Raw genomic sequence first — 16,250 nt, 5'->3', positions numbered from 1 at the left:
AAGTTCCATTCTCTGGGGGCTCTGCAGCTCTTCAGATGTCCTGCTGCACTACCCAGGGGCAGTGTGCATGAGCCAGGAAGAGAACTACACTGAGAAGTCCAGTCTGGAACCCTGCCTTGGATTGCAAGAACTTAGGTTTGCTTTATTTTCTTTGAGACAAAGTTTAGCATGTAGCTCAGGCTGGCCTCAGAACTCAAGATCCTCCTGCCTCAGTCTCTTGAGTGCTGGAATTACATACAGGCTTGTGCCACCATACCTGGCCACAAGAATTCATACCTGATGTTTTCTAGATCTGGCTCCACTGTGGGTGGGGGCAGGTCTAGGGAGGCGAAAATAAGGAAACTGAAGGTAGTGGCGTGGAAGACAGCAACATTCACAAACACACGAAGTGTGTGTAAGATTTGAATGGGCTTGATCAAAGCCATGGCTGAGATGAAACGCAGAAAGTCAAGAGCTCAGAACAAACACTGTGTGCCTCAGAATCTGGTACTGAGGCCTGCCCTCAGGGCTGAGTACCTGCAGGAGCGTCTCTACTCTATGCTCAGACTCCCTCTTCAGAAGCCCTTCCAGGCGCTATTCAGTCTCCTGTAAGACCCCCAAAGAGCACTCCTCCCTTTGAACTGTGGCCCCTGGGCAAGTCCGTTTCTTTGTCTGGAGGAGGAGTGTGCATCTCTCTGAGTTTCTGCTTACTGGTCCTAATTCTGCCTGTGCTAAACTAGCACATTCACGCCCCTCCCCCCTCTCGCCTGGTAGCTCTTCCTTGTTGGACACAGGGCTCATGGTTATCCCTTAGCATCTTGCAGAGTTGCATCCCAGTCGGGAGGCCGATCAGATGTTTTTTATTCTGCACTGGGATTACTATATGCTGGCATGGAGAAATAAGAACTGATAAAACATTTTGTATATTTAGTATCTATTAGGCACTTCCTGTGGGATTCAGCCCTGTGTCTAGTGTTTCTGAAAAACTCAAGTAGTAAGAGAAACTCAAAGGTAGCAAGAGATGGCTTTTTTTTTTTTTTTTTTTTTTTTGGTGGTGCTGGACATAGAATCTTGGGCCTTGCACATGATGCCACTAAGCTACATCCTCAGCTTGGGGATGTGATTATATGGAGGACTTCATTGTGGCTGGGAGGTTATTACAAGAGTAGAGTGTGTAGAGTCCAGGTGAGGAGACCCCTTTGTTTTCTGGTGCCAGACTTTCAAGGCATGGGTGATGATATAACAGGAGGGCTGGAAGGAATGTGGGTCCCCAGTGAGGCTCTCCCATTTCCTTCTCTGTGAATTGCTTGTCCACTACCCTGTCTTGGCCTGTATCCTTGTCTTCCTTTATGGACTACTGAATCAAAAAGGGAGAGAAAGAGAGAGCAACAGCCCTGGAAACCAGAATCTTAGCATCATCTGTTTGGAAGGTGAAAGGAGAGATGGTTTGGAACTGTTTTTTTTCTTTTGCTGCTCCCTGTTTCTTCTTTGCCTCCCTCCTGCTGCGCAGCCGCCTCTAGGCAGCCCCCCGCCCTCGCAGTACCTTGCAACAGGCTCTGGAGATTGAGCTGCGCCTCGCGAAGCAGTTCCTCTACACTCGGGGGCCTGCCCGAGGAGAGGAACACGTTCACTGGCTGTCGCCATGACGACCTCGAGTGGGCAGTCGCTGTCGCATTTTCCCGACCCGAGTTAGCTGCAGCTAGGGAAGGAGAGAGTGAGTGAGAGCGCAGCCGCGGGAGCCAGTGGGCTCCCTCAGTTCCCGAAGGCCCGCCCCTGCGGGGGGCGCGCGTGGCTGAGCTTAAAAGGCGAGGGATCGCTGTCTGCAAGATTTTTCCTCGACAGATCCTGCCGCAGTCCCTTCCCTCCTACTCTGCCTGCTTCTGTTGGCGTCACCTCTGCCAGCTTCTCTTCGGTTTCCTGCGCCTGCCGCCTTCAGGTCCCGAGCTGCTGCCTGCCTTCTCCGACCCCTGCCACGAGGTAACGCGTCCCGGACCGAGCCCCTGTGGGTGTGGCCCGGGATCGCTTGCGCCCGGTCGCCCTGTCGCCGCACTTTGGTTTCCTCCCACGCCCACCTCCGCATTTCGGCCTCCTCCCGCAGCCCCTATAACTCCCTACCCCCCAAGTGCCCGGCACTCAAAGCCCTGGGAACTTATCACAATGTCAGAGGCGGCGGGAAATCTCAATAGCCTCCGCTTGGCGAATGTGGCCCTGAGAGAGGAGTTAAATGCCCTTCGAGGAGAGAATGTCCAACTGGGCCTGCAGCTCGGAAGAGCCTTGGCCGAGGTTAATTCCTTGCGGGGCAATGTCTCAAGCTATGTCCGCTGGCCAGTGCCCATAGTGCCGGTCCTTGCCGAGGAGAACTTTGAGTTTCTGCTCAATGAGACCGATCCCACTCCCGAGGAGGAGGAGGAGGAGGAAGAGGAGGAGGAGGAGGTGCCTTTCCTGTGCTGGCCTCCTCCACGCACAGATCCCGAGTACGTCTCAGATGATCTTTTGATTAATGTGGTCCAGGACTATACCAACCCTGACGGGTCCAGTGACCCTCCTCTGTCACCCAGCTTGTCCCAGCCAGAGCTGCACTCCCCCATGTCAAAGGAGCCAACCGTAGAGTTCCTTCTGCCACCTCTGGAGAGGCCAGACATAGAACCCTTTTCAGGCGACCCAGTCTACCTGGCTGAATTTCTGATGCAGCTAGAGACTTTCATAGCAGATCACGAGGAACACTTCCCTGGGGGAGCAGATCGGGTGGCCTTTCTGATCTCCTTTTTCACAGGGGAAGCGAGAGAATGGGCTATCTCAGTCACCCAGGAAGGCAGCTCCTTGCATGCCAACTTCCCGCGCTTCCTGGATGAAATCCGTAAGGAATTCTGCGGTCCCATCCCCTCACGCGTGGCTAAAAAGGCCATACGCAAGCTCAAGCAGGGAAACTGTACCCTGGGCAGCTATGCAGATGCTTTTCAGTTTTTGGCCCAGTTCTTGTCTTGGGATGATTGTCGCCTCCAAAACCAATTTCTCAAAGGCTTGTCAGAGTTTTTCCGAAAGGAACTCCTATGGTCAACTGAAATGGCAGACCTGGATGAGCTGATTCTGGAGTGTATTGAGATTGAAAGGAAAGTGCGTGTTCCCAAGCCAGCTTCACTCCCTGCGGTTCAAAATAGCTGCTGCCCTTTTACACTGATCTCTAACGAGGATGAGAACGAAGGTGTGGCGTTCTACAGTGAAAATGAGGGTGACAGTGAGGAGGCAGGCGGGCACGAGCTTTATCTAAAGGACCACAGGAAGCACATGAAGGCTTTCCCAGAAGAGATGAGGGACGAAGAGGAGGACATGAGGAAGGAGGAAGAAGAGATGGAGGATGAAGAAGATGAGGATGAGGATTATGAAGATGAGGAGGAGGATGAAGACGAGGAGGAGGATGAGGATGAGGAAGAGGAGGAGGAGGAGGAAGACAAGGAGGAGGAAATGATGAAGAATGAGGATAGTGATGAAAATAAATATGAAGAAGATGATGAAGTTATAGTTAGGGTCCTGGATTCAGAACAGGAGCAAGAGCGGGAGGAGATAGAGCATGAGCATGTGTATGTGCATGAGCACATCCATGCACACATGCATGCACTTGCTGCCCACCACCATGGCCTACATGGAGAGCTGATGGTGATGGACGAACCTGTCCTTGTTGACACTTCAACCCAGACCATTAGCTCTGCAATAGGCTACCATGCTGAAAACTACCTGGGTGTGTCACCGCCCATTATGCCTTCTGGCAGACAGAGGAACCAGAATCGAGTCCCACTTCTGGAGGGCCTTCCAGGCACCAATTCTTCCTTCTACAGCTCACCACCACTGATTCGCCATGCAGGCCGCTTGGGGCATCGCCAGATGCGAAGGCGTCCCTCAGTGCTCTTCTGCCTCTCTCCTAGGCAGGGGGGGCACCGTGCCACTCAAGGTCGCATTCGAGTGTGAATACTGAGGTGAGTTGGTCACGGGGAACACACCCTTCCACTGCTTCCCTTGCCTCTGCTATTGCTGCTGTACGTGCCCCATCTACTGACCAGTCCGTACGAAAGCTCAAGACTGGAAGGAGCGAAAGAAGAACTGCAGAATTCCAGGTAGTTTTGCAACTACAACCAGAGAGTGAAATGTGCCCAACTTGGGCCATCCAGGAAAGGAGAGGTCAGTATTCACAGTCCTCTTGGCATGTACTCTCTTCAGTCCTTGCACAAGTTGCAAAGCAAGTCTCTATTCTTGGAAATGGCACTGGTCACTTTTGTCTTCTCTAGTTGTCCCCAATCTTCGCCTCTCCTGTGCTCTTTGCCTTGTGTTCTACAGTGTTATCCTGACTTTACCCAATGCCTGAGTGATCTGCCCCATTCAGTGATCTAAAGGCATTAGATGTAAACTCTTAATGCCACTGAGGCCACTTATTAGACAACGAGCAGGATGACACCAAGAAATATATACTTGCCATATTCCAGCAGAAGGCCCTGAAAGGGGACCCTACATCCAGCGCAGTGAGAATATGCAAAGCCACACATGCAACGGACAGCTGGACTGAGATTTACTCTCTTTGGCCAATGATGGCAAATGGACTTCACTTTGAGTGCTGGGGTTTACCTTCCCTCAGACTCCCGCCTCAATATCCTTAACCAGACTTTGGCTACTTCTGCCTTCACGTTGCCTAGAGGACTGGTATCAGGGGAGGGGGAAGCAGAGGTGGCAGCAGCAGCAGCAGCACAGTCCAGTTTGACATCCTAAGGAGTGACTCTTGCTCTAAGAACAGGGCCCTCTTCTTCCTGCTAGGCTCTGGACTGCAGCCCCGGCCAGAGGCCTATGAGGAGACTGTGTCCTCAAGGTTGTAGAGGTGGCCTTGCTGACTTACTCTTTAAGCCCCTCTGACTCTAAGGAGTACTCAGTTCTGAAAGGAGAAAACAGGGCGGCTCTGCAGAAGCTGGCCTTACTGCAGTGCTGTTGCCCAACACCCCCATGGCTCTCACATGAGGGGCAAATCTCTCCCAGGCTTGTTGTTGAACTTCAGTTAACCACTGTGGCTTAAGGGGTGACTGCCTCCTACACACTCCAGGGGCTTCTTGGGCACAAATTCAGGTGCCCCTAGTAAGAGACCTGCAGTTCACTTTTGGATCCACAAAATACTGCTTCTGCAGTGGAAAGTACGCATGTATTATGCCAGTTCTGGCCACAAAATGGCAGTCTGGTTCACTGCTGGCCCACCTTGTTCCTGGGCATTGAACTTGTTGCACAGTGCCTAGCGGTTGGGCAAAGTGGAGCCCAAGTGACTGTGGTCAGCAGAAAGAAAACAGTAAATGTGTACCTTCCTCACTGGAGTCTGAAGATGAGAACCCAGCCCTAGAATTTGAACTTAAGACCAGAAGAAGGAACTTGAAGAAGAGGAGTCCTAGACAGACCTAGTCCTCAGACTGGTTTACGGTGAGATCTCTATTCATCAGAAAGAGGTAAGGGGCCTTTTCACTTAGCACTTTGATTTCTAACCTTGGAGATCAGTAATTGGGTTCCTATAACCTGCTGCTACCTTTCACAGTGGTTCTCCCAAAGAGAAAAGTTAATGTATAGTCATTATGGAAAATTTGGGAAGTAGAGAACGCTGTAAGGACAAAATAGTTCCCTCACAATCATTCACAATCTCACCACATAGAGGCAGCATTTGTTTCTTTCTTTCTAGTGGGTTTTCTCAAAGGTGAGGTCATCCAGCTGGAGGGCCGGCAGCAGGACTGAAATGGCTGTCATCTGTGTGACGCAGCATCATTTTGCCTTCCTGAATCAGTCGTTAGACATTTTAGTTGCTTGGTTTCCCCATCCCCACCAGGGCAGGAGTGAAAAAGAACCATGTGAAGACTTTGTTTTGTGTCTGTTTTTCAGCTTTTTTCCTCAATCGAGAATTCCAGAAGGGAAAACTCTATTCTTCGAAGCTATGGACCCCGTCTGTTGATGTCAACATGCTGCTCACGCTGCCTGTCCTTGTGGAGAAGTGCAAAAAGCAGGTGTCTTGTACTTCAAATTCCAGAGACCCCCTTGGCAATGCTTTGCCTGGCTCCATGGTGCTTCTTACTCTGAATGCCTGTAGCCTCAGCCAGGGAGATGGAGCACACATGAGCAGTAAACTGGTCTGTGGGCCTCTGGGGGCAGAGGGGCTTTGAACTTCCTTTGACCTTTTCCCTTCTTTCCCAGTTCTTCAATATTTGTTGTGATGTGACAGCTACAGGAGCTATCCGAAACTCTGAGTGCCTCCTTGGGTTGTGGGGGGTGGGGGTGGGGGTGGGGTGGGATAGGGGTGGGGGTGGGGATGCATGCAGGGTACAACAAGAGTGCTCCAAAGACACTCGGAAGCTCCAGTGAAACAAATGTGTTCCTGTTATTACTGTTACTGTTGTATTACTGTGCTGTGAAGAGAAGTTCTTCTGTATGCTAAAGCTTTCTCTCCTCAATAAAAAAGCATAAAGGGTGTGTAAAGATTGTGTCTGTCTGTGTTACTGAACAGGGACGGGGACCTAAGGCGCTTACTTCTCAGTCACCTTAGCTCATCTGTGCTAGCCTGAAGCCTTGAGGTCCAGCAACAGGAAGCAGTTCTTGGGAGGAGTGAAGGCAGGCAGGGTGGGGAAAGGGTCCTTCCATTTTGGGACACTAGATGGTGCTATGGGACTCCAGTGAACGAGCTGGAACCAAATTCCCAGAGCAGGCCGAGCAGGGTCAGCAAGACCTCCCTGCTTTTTATAGAGTGTAGAGTAAAAAAGAACTGCACCCCATTCCTGGACTTGCTTAGCTTTCTCAGACATGAGTGAAAACATTTTCCCCCGTTGACCCGTCCTCCTTGTGAGTGCTAGGCTAGGCACTGAGGATCTGCCATTATCCTTCATCCTGACAACATTCTGGGCAGCAGGTTATTTATTAGTCTCACCCTCTTTAAGATAAGGACAGATGCAGACTTACAATCCACTGTCATATAGGCCACAGTAAATGGCTTCTTTACAGTTCTGTAGTTGGTAGTCAGCTCCCAGAACTGCTCCTCTCTGCCCCGACTCGTCGGTCCTACTGTCTAACAAGGCAGGCCTGTCTCCTGATCCTGCCCGGCTCTGCATCCTCACAGTAACAGTCCTAGTAACTTGAGAGGAAGAAAGGGAGGAGAACCACTTTCCCCAACATTTCAATGCTATAATCCAGCCAGGTAATGTCTCCTTTTATATCTGAGGAACCCAGATCTCAGGAATCTTGGGTCCAATTGGGGCGGGGGTACTCCGGGTCAAGTGGGCTGTATTTGGGGCTCTGAAGGAGAAAGACAGGTAGTGGTTGTGTTTTGCAGAGAAACACAGCAAGGCTGGCCCAGTGGCAGTGCTGAGCACGACGCTGATTGTCCGTTCTGGGGAAGGACAGGGCCTGCACAGGCTGCAAGCTGTCCCAGTGAGCAGTGGGCCTCCTTCTAGGCTTTTAGGGGGGGTCAGCCTTGGGATTTCTCATGATGCTGCAGGCAGGGGTAATTGGGGTCAGCTTTTGTAAGGACTAAAGAGAGCAGGTGAAGGACAGGAGGAAAAAGGAAGAACTGTGCGCCAGCACTGCGGGCTTCCAGGCCTGTTATCGAGCCCTTCCTCTCTGTGGCCACACCCTCTTTGCTTGTTCAGTTGCATCCATAGAACCAGCTAAGTAGCCCAATGACACAATGGCAGATCAGCAGCGGCAGTTTGGTGCTGAAAAGGCAGGTGCATAACTAAGCCTCTGCATGGAGAACTAAGAGGAGCTGCTAAGGATACCTGTAGATGTCAAGATGCTTCAAAGACGAGAGGATGGCAACCTCGAAAGTGAAAAGGCAACCAGGGTTTAGGAAAACAGAACGACTGCCCCCCCTCCCCCATGCCTCAGGAGAGCCTGAGCGTGGGAGATGTGGCTTGAGGAAGCAGGAAGCACATTGAAGACAACACTGCTTTTCTGGGTTGCTGCTGCCACCCAAAGGTAGACAGGCCCCACCTGGGATCTTGGGCACCCAACCTAGGGGAACCGTGCACCTCACAGCAGCCGTTTTGCCAAGAATAAGGAAGTGCCTGAATCGAAGACAGGAAGGGGGAGGGGTAGAAAGATGAGAAGATGAGGAGGGTTCCCAAATCCTTCTTCCTAAGAGATGGCATGAAACAGAGGATTCTGCTGCCTATGATATTGGCTCGACTGTCCTTTTGTTTCCTTATTCTGTCCTTTAAATGATCAACAGTGTGATACCAGAACCTGTGCTCATAATCTCTATCTATGCTACCCCGAGAGTCAATCTTCATGCTTCCTAGTTCTGAAATGTTTCCTAGACAATTCTAATGCCAGTCTAGTTGTGGCGACTAAATAGCCCAGATGATATTTCCTGGCCAGTTTCTTATAAGCCTTCCCTAAAGCAGGCACCAGGCCAGAGAAACGGTTCTAATATTTAGTACACAATTGAGATATCTGTGGAACAATGAGTGCCTAGCATATACATAGTCTGGGAGAAGCCAACCCCTCCATGACACCTGCCTCAGATTCTAAGATGGATGGACAGTCCATAGGTGGGTGTGGACATTTGTCTTGAAGAAGTTGGGTCTACTGATGTGCAGACTGTGTCGTCCATGGTCAAAATTAGCTTATGGGGCTCAGGAAGGGATAATGAGGGCTCCTCCTGGGGAAAAGCACCCAAAGAATGAGGTGAGAGACTACCCCTACACAAGGACCTCCAGTGAGTGCATCCTGCATCTTGTCCAGACTAGGCCGGCTAATTCTCCCCAGGGACCCTGGGCAGAAACACAAAGCCCAGAGTTCTCAAGTTGCCTTGGTAACAGGGAGATCTACTTGGAAGAAAACAGTTTCTTAAAGGCTTAGAGGGGTGGATATTTCCTTTGACAGTAAGCAGGCCCTGGCCTGCTCCCTGCAACCCCCTTCCCTTCCTGCCTGCCACATGAAGATGTAGAATAGGGGCCCCTTACCTCAGCAGCCCTCCTAATGGGGGATGTGGGTAGGGTGGGTACTGGGACATGGGGCTCCCCGATGTTAATGTGAGAAAGGTTAAAATGAAATGTGTGAAGTGCCATGGCTTAAGGAGGAGCTTATTTCACAGGACCCACACACAGCTGAGACAAGGAGGGCCAGTTCCCCTGCAATTCCTGTCTTTCTTCCCACTTACTGCACATAAATGAACCTGGCTGAGGTGTGGAATAGGCCAGACAATCTAGCCGGCCCAGACCCCCTAGCCTCTCAGTTCAGTTCTCCTCATCTCTCCCCTAGACTGTTGCTGTAGTTCCTTGCTGGTCTAACCTCTACTATCTTCCACTAATCAACCCATTTTCTATGTATCTGGGGTGGTGTTAACAAGCGTGTTTGCATGCATGTATGCACGGACACATGTGCTGCTCTGAACTTACAAATCTCGTTGTCAATGGCTCTCCTGAAGAGGAAGGCTCCTGGATCTGATTGGGACATTCTTCTCTATCTGATCAAAAGATAGCCATGCCCACTCATTTGCCCAGCTACATTCCTTTCTTTTTCTAGCCTGTCCTATCTCCAGACAAGTTGAATCATTTCCTTCTTCTCCTTACACACCACACCCTTTCATGCTTCTGGGTCTTTGAACATCCCATCCGTCTCTCTTGAAAACTCAAACATGCAGGGTGCAATGACATGAGCCTTAATTATTCGGGAGGTGGAAGCTGGAGGATTGTATGAGCTGAGAAGTTCAAGACCAACCTGCACACTATAATGAGAACCTTCTGAAGGAGGAGGGAAGGAAAGGAAAAGAGGAAAGGGAAAAGGAAAGGGGGACTCAGAAAAAGGAAAAGGAGAAAGAGGCGGGATTCACACGCTTGGCTCCAGTCTACTGGCAATCTGCTCAGCTCCAAGATTACTTCCTTCTTGAAAATGCCTCTGTCCCCAAACAGCCCTGCCCTTCGAAGCCCCTCCTTGCCCCATACTCCTGGCCCCATTGAACCATAAGTCTAGAACAAGGAAGGATGTTCTGGTTTGCAATATGAGCTCACTGCTGCAGGATCTGTGCAATGTGAGAACGCGGACTTCCCCCATGGAATATGGATGCTGCATTAGTAGCAGCCTTTGGAAGGAGAACTGGTCCCTTAGACCTGGCTGGTGCTGTGCATATGGAGCTAGGAGGTCCCCACAACAAAGCTTGAGGGGAAGCAATAGGAATTGCAGCCATCTAAGCAGGAGAGGGGACATTCTCAGACTTATGGTATTCCCTTTTGCTAACAGACTTCTGAAACAATGGGACCCAACGAACTAAAAATGTCCCAGGAATTGCATGCTGGCAGAAGGGAAAGGCTGAAGCCTTGATATTAGCCAGAGGAGGAACTTGCCTCCCAGGAAGAGTTCTGACAACTTATCAGACCAACCTGCAAGACAGAACAGAGCCCAGACTATAATGGGTCAGTGATTAGTTTCCACATCAGTAGCCCCGAATACAGACTTGGGAGTGAGTTACTGGGCCCCTTTACCTCTTCCTCTTCTCAATCTGGCCACACAGAAAAGCACTTTTATCTGGTTTATCATGGTTTTCATCATGACTTCTCTCTTTAGTTGGTATATTGAGGACAGGAGGCAAAGCCTGGCTCATTCAGACTGCCAAGGTGCTAGCTGTTCCCCTCTTTAGCTGAGCTCCTTGGCAATGCTCATCATCTCTCTGATGGCAGCGATGTCCCCTTCCTTTGTGAAGAGTCACTTCCACTGGGCTTAAGGCTTACACAGACCTTGAACTCAGCTTCTGCCATTCTTCCGACGCATGCCCTTGCCTTGATCACTGTGTTTCTCTATAATTGAATTTCCTTCTTCTAAAAACGGAGCTGATGGTAGAGCATATGAATTCACTGAGATGAACCAGCAACACTGAGAATAGCCAATGCCTAGTTAGCTAGAGTGACTATGAGTTCAAGCCCAAATGCTTTTCATTTATTAATTGCCACAATTTTCCTATGAGCAGGGCCACTAGCCCTGCTTTGGTAGATTAAGATGCGTGGCACAGAGGTGAAGCTGACACACACCATAACACTAGCATTCAGACAGGCAAAGTTTTATGGTTCAGAAATGAAGCCCATGAGATGGAGGCATGGTGACATACACCTATGATCCCAGAACTGAGGCAAGAGATGAAAAGTTATAGGCCAGATTTGGCTACCTAGTAAGACCATATCTCAAGAAAGACAAAAACAAAAGAATGATACTCAGTCAGGACCCAGGCATGCTCATGCCTTTAATCCAAGCACCTGGTAAATGGAGGCAGGAGGACTTCGACTTGAAGGCCAGCCTTGGCTACATAGTGAGACCTCCTCACCCATCTCCACAAACAGGCAAAAGCACAAAACACCAAAACAAAACAACAAAACTAGGCCCAAGGAGCAGAAGTAGTCTAAGATCTCAGGCAGGATGTTAATCTTTGGCAAGCGATGTGTGAACTCCTCTAGCATTTTCTGAGATACATTCTTCCTTGCCCGACATGCATAAAATATGATATGCACTATGACAAAGGAGATCAATCATACGAGATTGTCATATTTTTTTAAATCACTTTGTGGTCCAGTTCTATCACTAATAATAGATTAAACCACAAGACCTAATGGTAAGTCTAGAGATTAGAGGCTGGTGATTCCGAAGATGTAGCAACTGTAACATGATATGAAAATAGCTGTGACTCCTCTTGGTGAGAAAATCCAGACATGGCTAATGTTAGTGTGATTTGTTGCCTACATTCAGACTTCAAGAAATGCTAAAACTCTGTTCATGGTTAGTGGAGAAAAGATGAAATTATTTTTCTCCCGCCCTGCCCCCAAGTTCTCAGCTCTCCTAAGTTCTAACTGTAGACCTGCTAGAGATCCATGGAGTTCAAATTAAAGAGCCCAGCCAGAGGGCATCAGAGAAAAGACAATGGCTGCCCTGTCAGCTGTGGGGACAAGCTGCGGGCTGGCAGAGGGACAAGTGTGTGGTTTCTTTTTCAAGAACTGTTTACAGAAATCATGAAGTCTGGCAGCTCCCTCTTCCTCTTGGTCCTGAGTCAGCAGCCCGGGGTGGGGCTGAAGCTGTCACAGTGGGTTTAGGCTTCTTGTTCACCACACACCCATTTCAGAGAGCTAATTCTTTTTTTTTTTTTTCATTTCTCATTAAAGAGATGTTGGTGGGGTTTGCTCTGTTTTAAAATTGAGACCTGCTTGCAGGAAACACAGATGCCTCATTAGTCTGGAAATAATCTAGAAGTAGACATTTTATTGACTCTAACAATAAATGAATTATTAGAGTTCTGAACAAATAAATGATTTAACCACAGGACCTGGGTTAGGCTTGGGACATGCAGAGAATCAGCTCTTGCCCCACATCTCAAATGCCTTTTCCTGCCTTTCTGAGTCTCCACCTGTCATCCGAGTCCCTACCAACCAGGACAGCACAGTCCTGGGCACTGTGACCAAGGAGGCATATGGTCAGTATAGTAGGAGGCCTTCCTTGCTTCTGCTCCCATTCAGGACTCAACGTAGACAATGCCCCAGGCCTATCCACAATGCTTTGCCTGAGGGTCCCTGCTGGTCGGAACCTGATGCTTTCGGCTCTGTTCCAGGCCCTCATACTTACTTCGAAATGAGCCACTTTGGCTGAGGGCCATGTACTAAAAAGCTGCAGCTTAATTCCCACAGTGAGAGGTAAGACCATGACAACCCTGAGCGCCACAGTCACTGGTTACTAAAGACACTGGTTCAAAATAAATTTGCCTTAGTTGGCACAGGGAACAGAAATGTATGCTTTGGGGCTCTGGCTGAAAGCTACACATGGAGGAGACTTAGTTTCTTGCCTGTAAAGGACATTCATAGGCATTCTTAGATGTCCAAACACAGACGGAAGGAGGCCAAATGGGATTTCAAAAAATTTGTTTGGTTAGACTAACCAAGAAAGAGAGACAGAAGGCTCACACTGACTAAACCTCAGAAGTAAACACCGGGACATTATAATTGACCGTACAGAAGCAAAAGAATCCGAAAGATACTATGAATAGTTGTAAGCCAAAAGGACAACGTAGATGAAATGACTAAATTCCTAGAAAGACACAAACTGTCAGAAATGACTCAAGATGAGGCCAGCAAGATGGTCTAGCAGATAAAAGTGTTTGCTGTGCAAACTCGATGACCTGAGTTCTCTCCCTGGATCCCATGGAAGAAGGAGAGAACTGACTCTAGAAAAATCATTCTCTGATCTCTTCACATTGTGGTGGTTCAAACACGAATGACTCCCAGAGGCTCATATATTTGAATGCTTAGTCATCAGGAGTAGAACTGTTTGCAAAAATTACGAGTGATCCCGGAAGATCAACCACATGGCAGCTTATGTCCAGAGAATCTGATGCCCTCTTCTGGCCCTCATAAACATTGCATGCATGTTTGCACGCACAGATTTAGATACAGACAAATCAGTCATACACATAAATTACAAATGAATATATCTTTTAAAAAAATGAACAGATAAATAAAATATAGTATATACACAATAGAATTTTTTAAAAGATAAAAAGCCAGAAACACCTCAGTGGTAAAGTTTACCAATTATTTAAAGAAAAAGTAACACTAATTCTTTATAAACTCATTTGATATTGATGAGAATGTAACATTTTTCAGCTCGTTAGGCCAGTACTACTCTGACATTAACAGCAGCAACAAACAAGACAAGTACAGACCATCATCCCTGATCACTATACATGTAAAAATGTCAACAAAATATTAACACACCAAATCCAGTAATATAAAAGTAATCATGTGCCACTACCAAGTAGAATTTATCCTAGAAATGCGAGAATGTCTTAACATTTGAAAATCAACGAAACAAGTCACATTGATATAATGAAAAACAAAACCATGATCAATCTTAGCCCAAAAATGAATTACATATAAAAGTATTCAATATCCTTCAATGTTAAAAGCATGCAAACAAACTAAGAATAGACAAGAACATGTAAGAGAAACTCACAATAACACAACATGTAATGTGTGAAAACACTGGGTACATTCTCCCTAAGATCAGAAATAAGAGCGGGGTCTATTCCTTACTACTCTCATTCAACTTTATACTGGAATGTGGTGGCTTGAATGAGAAATTCTCCTCAGGGGCTCACATATATGAACACTTGGTCCCCAGCTGGTGATGGAAGTTATGGAACCTTTTGTGGATGGAGCTGTCCTGAAGGACGTGCCCCACTGGGGATGGGCTTTGAGGGTTTTATGGCCTCACCCCACTTTCTGTTCCAGCTGTTTGTTTCCTTTATGCAGATGAAATGTTGGTGTACATTGTGTGAAGGTGTGTCTCTGTGTATTTAACTGTTAATTCTGAACTAGCAGAGAGCTAAATGCTGGCAGGAATTGTTATTTTGTGGCCCATCAACCGTCTCATAGTTTGTAAATATTCATTCCTCCTCACCTGCCTAGGGTAATCTAGAATTGTATCTGATTGGCTGCAATAAAATTCTGACAGCCAATAATAGCTGGGTAAGAAGTGGAGGGTGGATCTTATGGACAAGAAAGGGACGCTGGGAGAAAATTCAGACAAGGGCGATTCACCAGCGGACTTGAGGTGGATGGCTGGACCAGAATGGAGCAGAGGGGCAGACCTGACTACATGGTAGGTCAGAGATCAGAATTAGAAGGGATAGAGTAATTGGGAGATTGCCCTGCAAAGGCCTAGGCTTTAAAATATTAAAAAGACTCAGTGTCATTATCTATATCTCTGGCCAGTCTGAGAAAGTCTTTCTGCTTACTGCTTCAGCCATGCCTTCCTCACAACCATGGACATTATCCCTCTGGAACCATAAGCTAAAATAAATGTTTTCCTCCTTAAATTGTTTTTGATCATGATATTTTATCACAGCATCAGAAAAGTAGCTAATGCATACAGGTTGTAACCAGAATGATTAAATAAAAATTAAATAAAATACCCACAGATTGGAAAGGAAGAAGTAAATTATATTTCAAAGACCACATGATCTCATACCTGAAAGATTCTAAGAAATCCATTAAAAATAATGTGTTTCATATAAATCACAAAATGTATTATTAAATGCTTATAATAAAATCTGAAATGAGATAAGAAAATTAATCAGGAATGATAGTGCAAGCCTATACTCCCAGCTATTTAAAAGGCATCAACAGAATGATATAAAATTTGTAGTCAGCCTGGGCAACATTGTAAGACCACATCTCCAAATAAAAATTCTAAAAAGAGCTCAATGGAAGAGCCCCAGCCAGCATATACAAGGCTCATTTGGTATGCGGTGCTGAACACTAATAAAAAAGAGATACCAATTTTATTTACAATATCATCATAAAAATAATAAAGCACCGTGTAAAAAGCACTACCCAATGCCTTGACTTCCATGTCTGGAATATAATAAAAAGTACATGTGGCTGGGGGTGGGGTGGTGGGCGGGTTGTAGGGGTGCATGCCTTTAATCCCAGTACTTGGAAGGCAGAGATGGGTGGATTTCTGTGAACTCGAGGCTAGCCTGGTCTACAGAGAGAATTCCAGGATAGCCAGTGCTATACAGAACAATCTGGTAGAAAGAAAGAAAGAAAGAAAGAAAGAAAGAAAGAAAGAAAGGAAGGAAGGAAGGAAGGAAGGAAAGAAGGAAGGAAGGAAGAAAACAAACAAGCAAGCAAGCAGATGTGGTGGTGAGCATCTATAATGTCACTATTCCTATGGAGATTTGGAAGGTAGAGCCTAGAGAATCATCTGGAAATGTGTGAGCCAGCTCTCCAGGAATTCACTGCTCAGCAACAGAAACAACAGTGGAAACACCTCAACAAGGTGAAAGGAGAGGACTGACTCCCAAAAGTTGTCCTCTGAACTCCATATGTGCACCACAATATGTATGTACCTACTTACTTACCCACTCACCTTCCTTCTCTCTAAGTAAACACACACGCACGCACGCACGCACGCACGCACACTTTGGGATGGGGTGTTGAGAAGGAGAACCTGGAATTACCAGTGTTTGTTATATATAATATATAATATTAATATATAATATACAATAATATAATATAGATATATTTTAATATAGTATTAAAATTAGTTTATAATAATTTCTTTATTTATATGAGTATATTGTCACTTTCTTCAGACACACTAGAAGAGGGCATCAGATCCCATTACAGATGGTTGCGAGCCACCATGTGGTTGCTGGGAGTTGAACTCAGGACCTCTGGAAAAGCAGTCAGTGCTCTTAACTGTTGAGCCATCTCTCCAGCCCCCGAGGCTTT

The 16,250-nt window shown here is 47.2% G+C and overlaps 2 protein-coding genes across 15 annotated transcripts in view; one reads left to right on the top strand and one right to left on the bottom strand.

Moving 5' to 3' along the window:
* Nhsl2 (NHS-like 2) overlaps window positions 1-16,250 on the bottom strand; it is a 239,488-nt gene that overhangs the window by 19,049 nt on the left and 204,189 nt on the right. For 5 of the 13 annotated variants that reach the window (XM_063280443.1, XM_063280444.1, XM_017602318.3 and 2 more), the window contains one exon: window positions 1,523-1,678. The exons of the other annotated variants lie outside the window; for them this stretch is intronic. In XM_063280443.1, the coding sequence (XP_063136513.1) occupies window positions 1,523-1,678 (156 nt within the window). The remainder of the gene's footprint in view (window positions 1-1,522; window positions 1,679-16,250) is intronic. 13 annotated transcript variants of the gene reach the window in all.
* Rtl5 (retrotransposon Gag like 5) lies at window positions 1,666-6,465 on the top strand. Of its 2 annotated transcripts, none has more exons than NM_001401245.1 (2): window positions 1,666-5,424; window positions 5,875-6,465. In NM_001401245.1, the coding sequence occupies exon 1, from the start codon at window positions 2,137-2,139 to the stop codon at window positions 3,940-3,942; it is 1,806 nt and encodes a 601-aa protein (NP_001388174.1). In that variant the 5' UTR covers window positions 1,666-2,136; the 3' UTR covers window positions 3,943-5,424; window positions 5,875-6,465. The 2 variants fall into 2 exon arrangements, with proteins under 2 accessions (NP_001388174.1, NP_001388173.1); NM_001401244.1 differs by having other exon boundaries at window positions 1,666-5,450.

This window comes from Rattus norvegicus, chromosome X (assembly GCF_036323735.1).
Source record: "Rattus norvegicus strain BN/NHsdMcwi chromosome X, GRCr8, whole genome shotgun sequence".
Lineage (NCBI taxonomy): Eukaryota > Metazoa > Chordata > Mammalia > Rodentia > Muridae > Rattus > Rattus norvegicus.
Note: the sequence above shows the minus strand (reverse complement) of the source record. Positions and strands in the feature narration are given on the sequence as shown.

Coding starts and splice junctions, on each gene's coding strand:
- Rtl5 (NM_001401245.1), top strand. CDS start 2,137: ATGTCAGAGGCGGCGGGAAATCTCAATAGCCTCCGCTTGGCGAATGTG.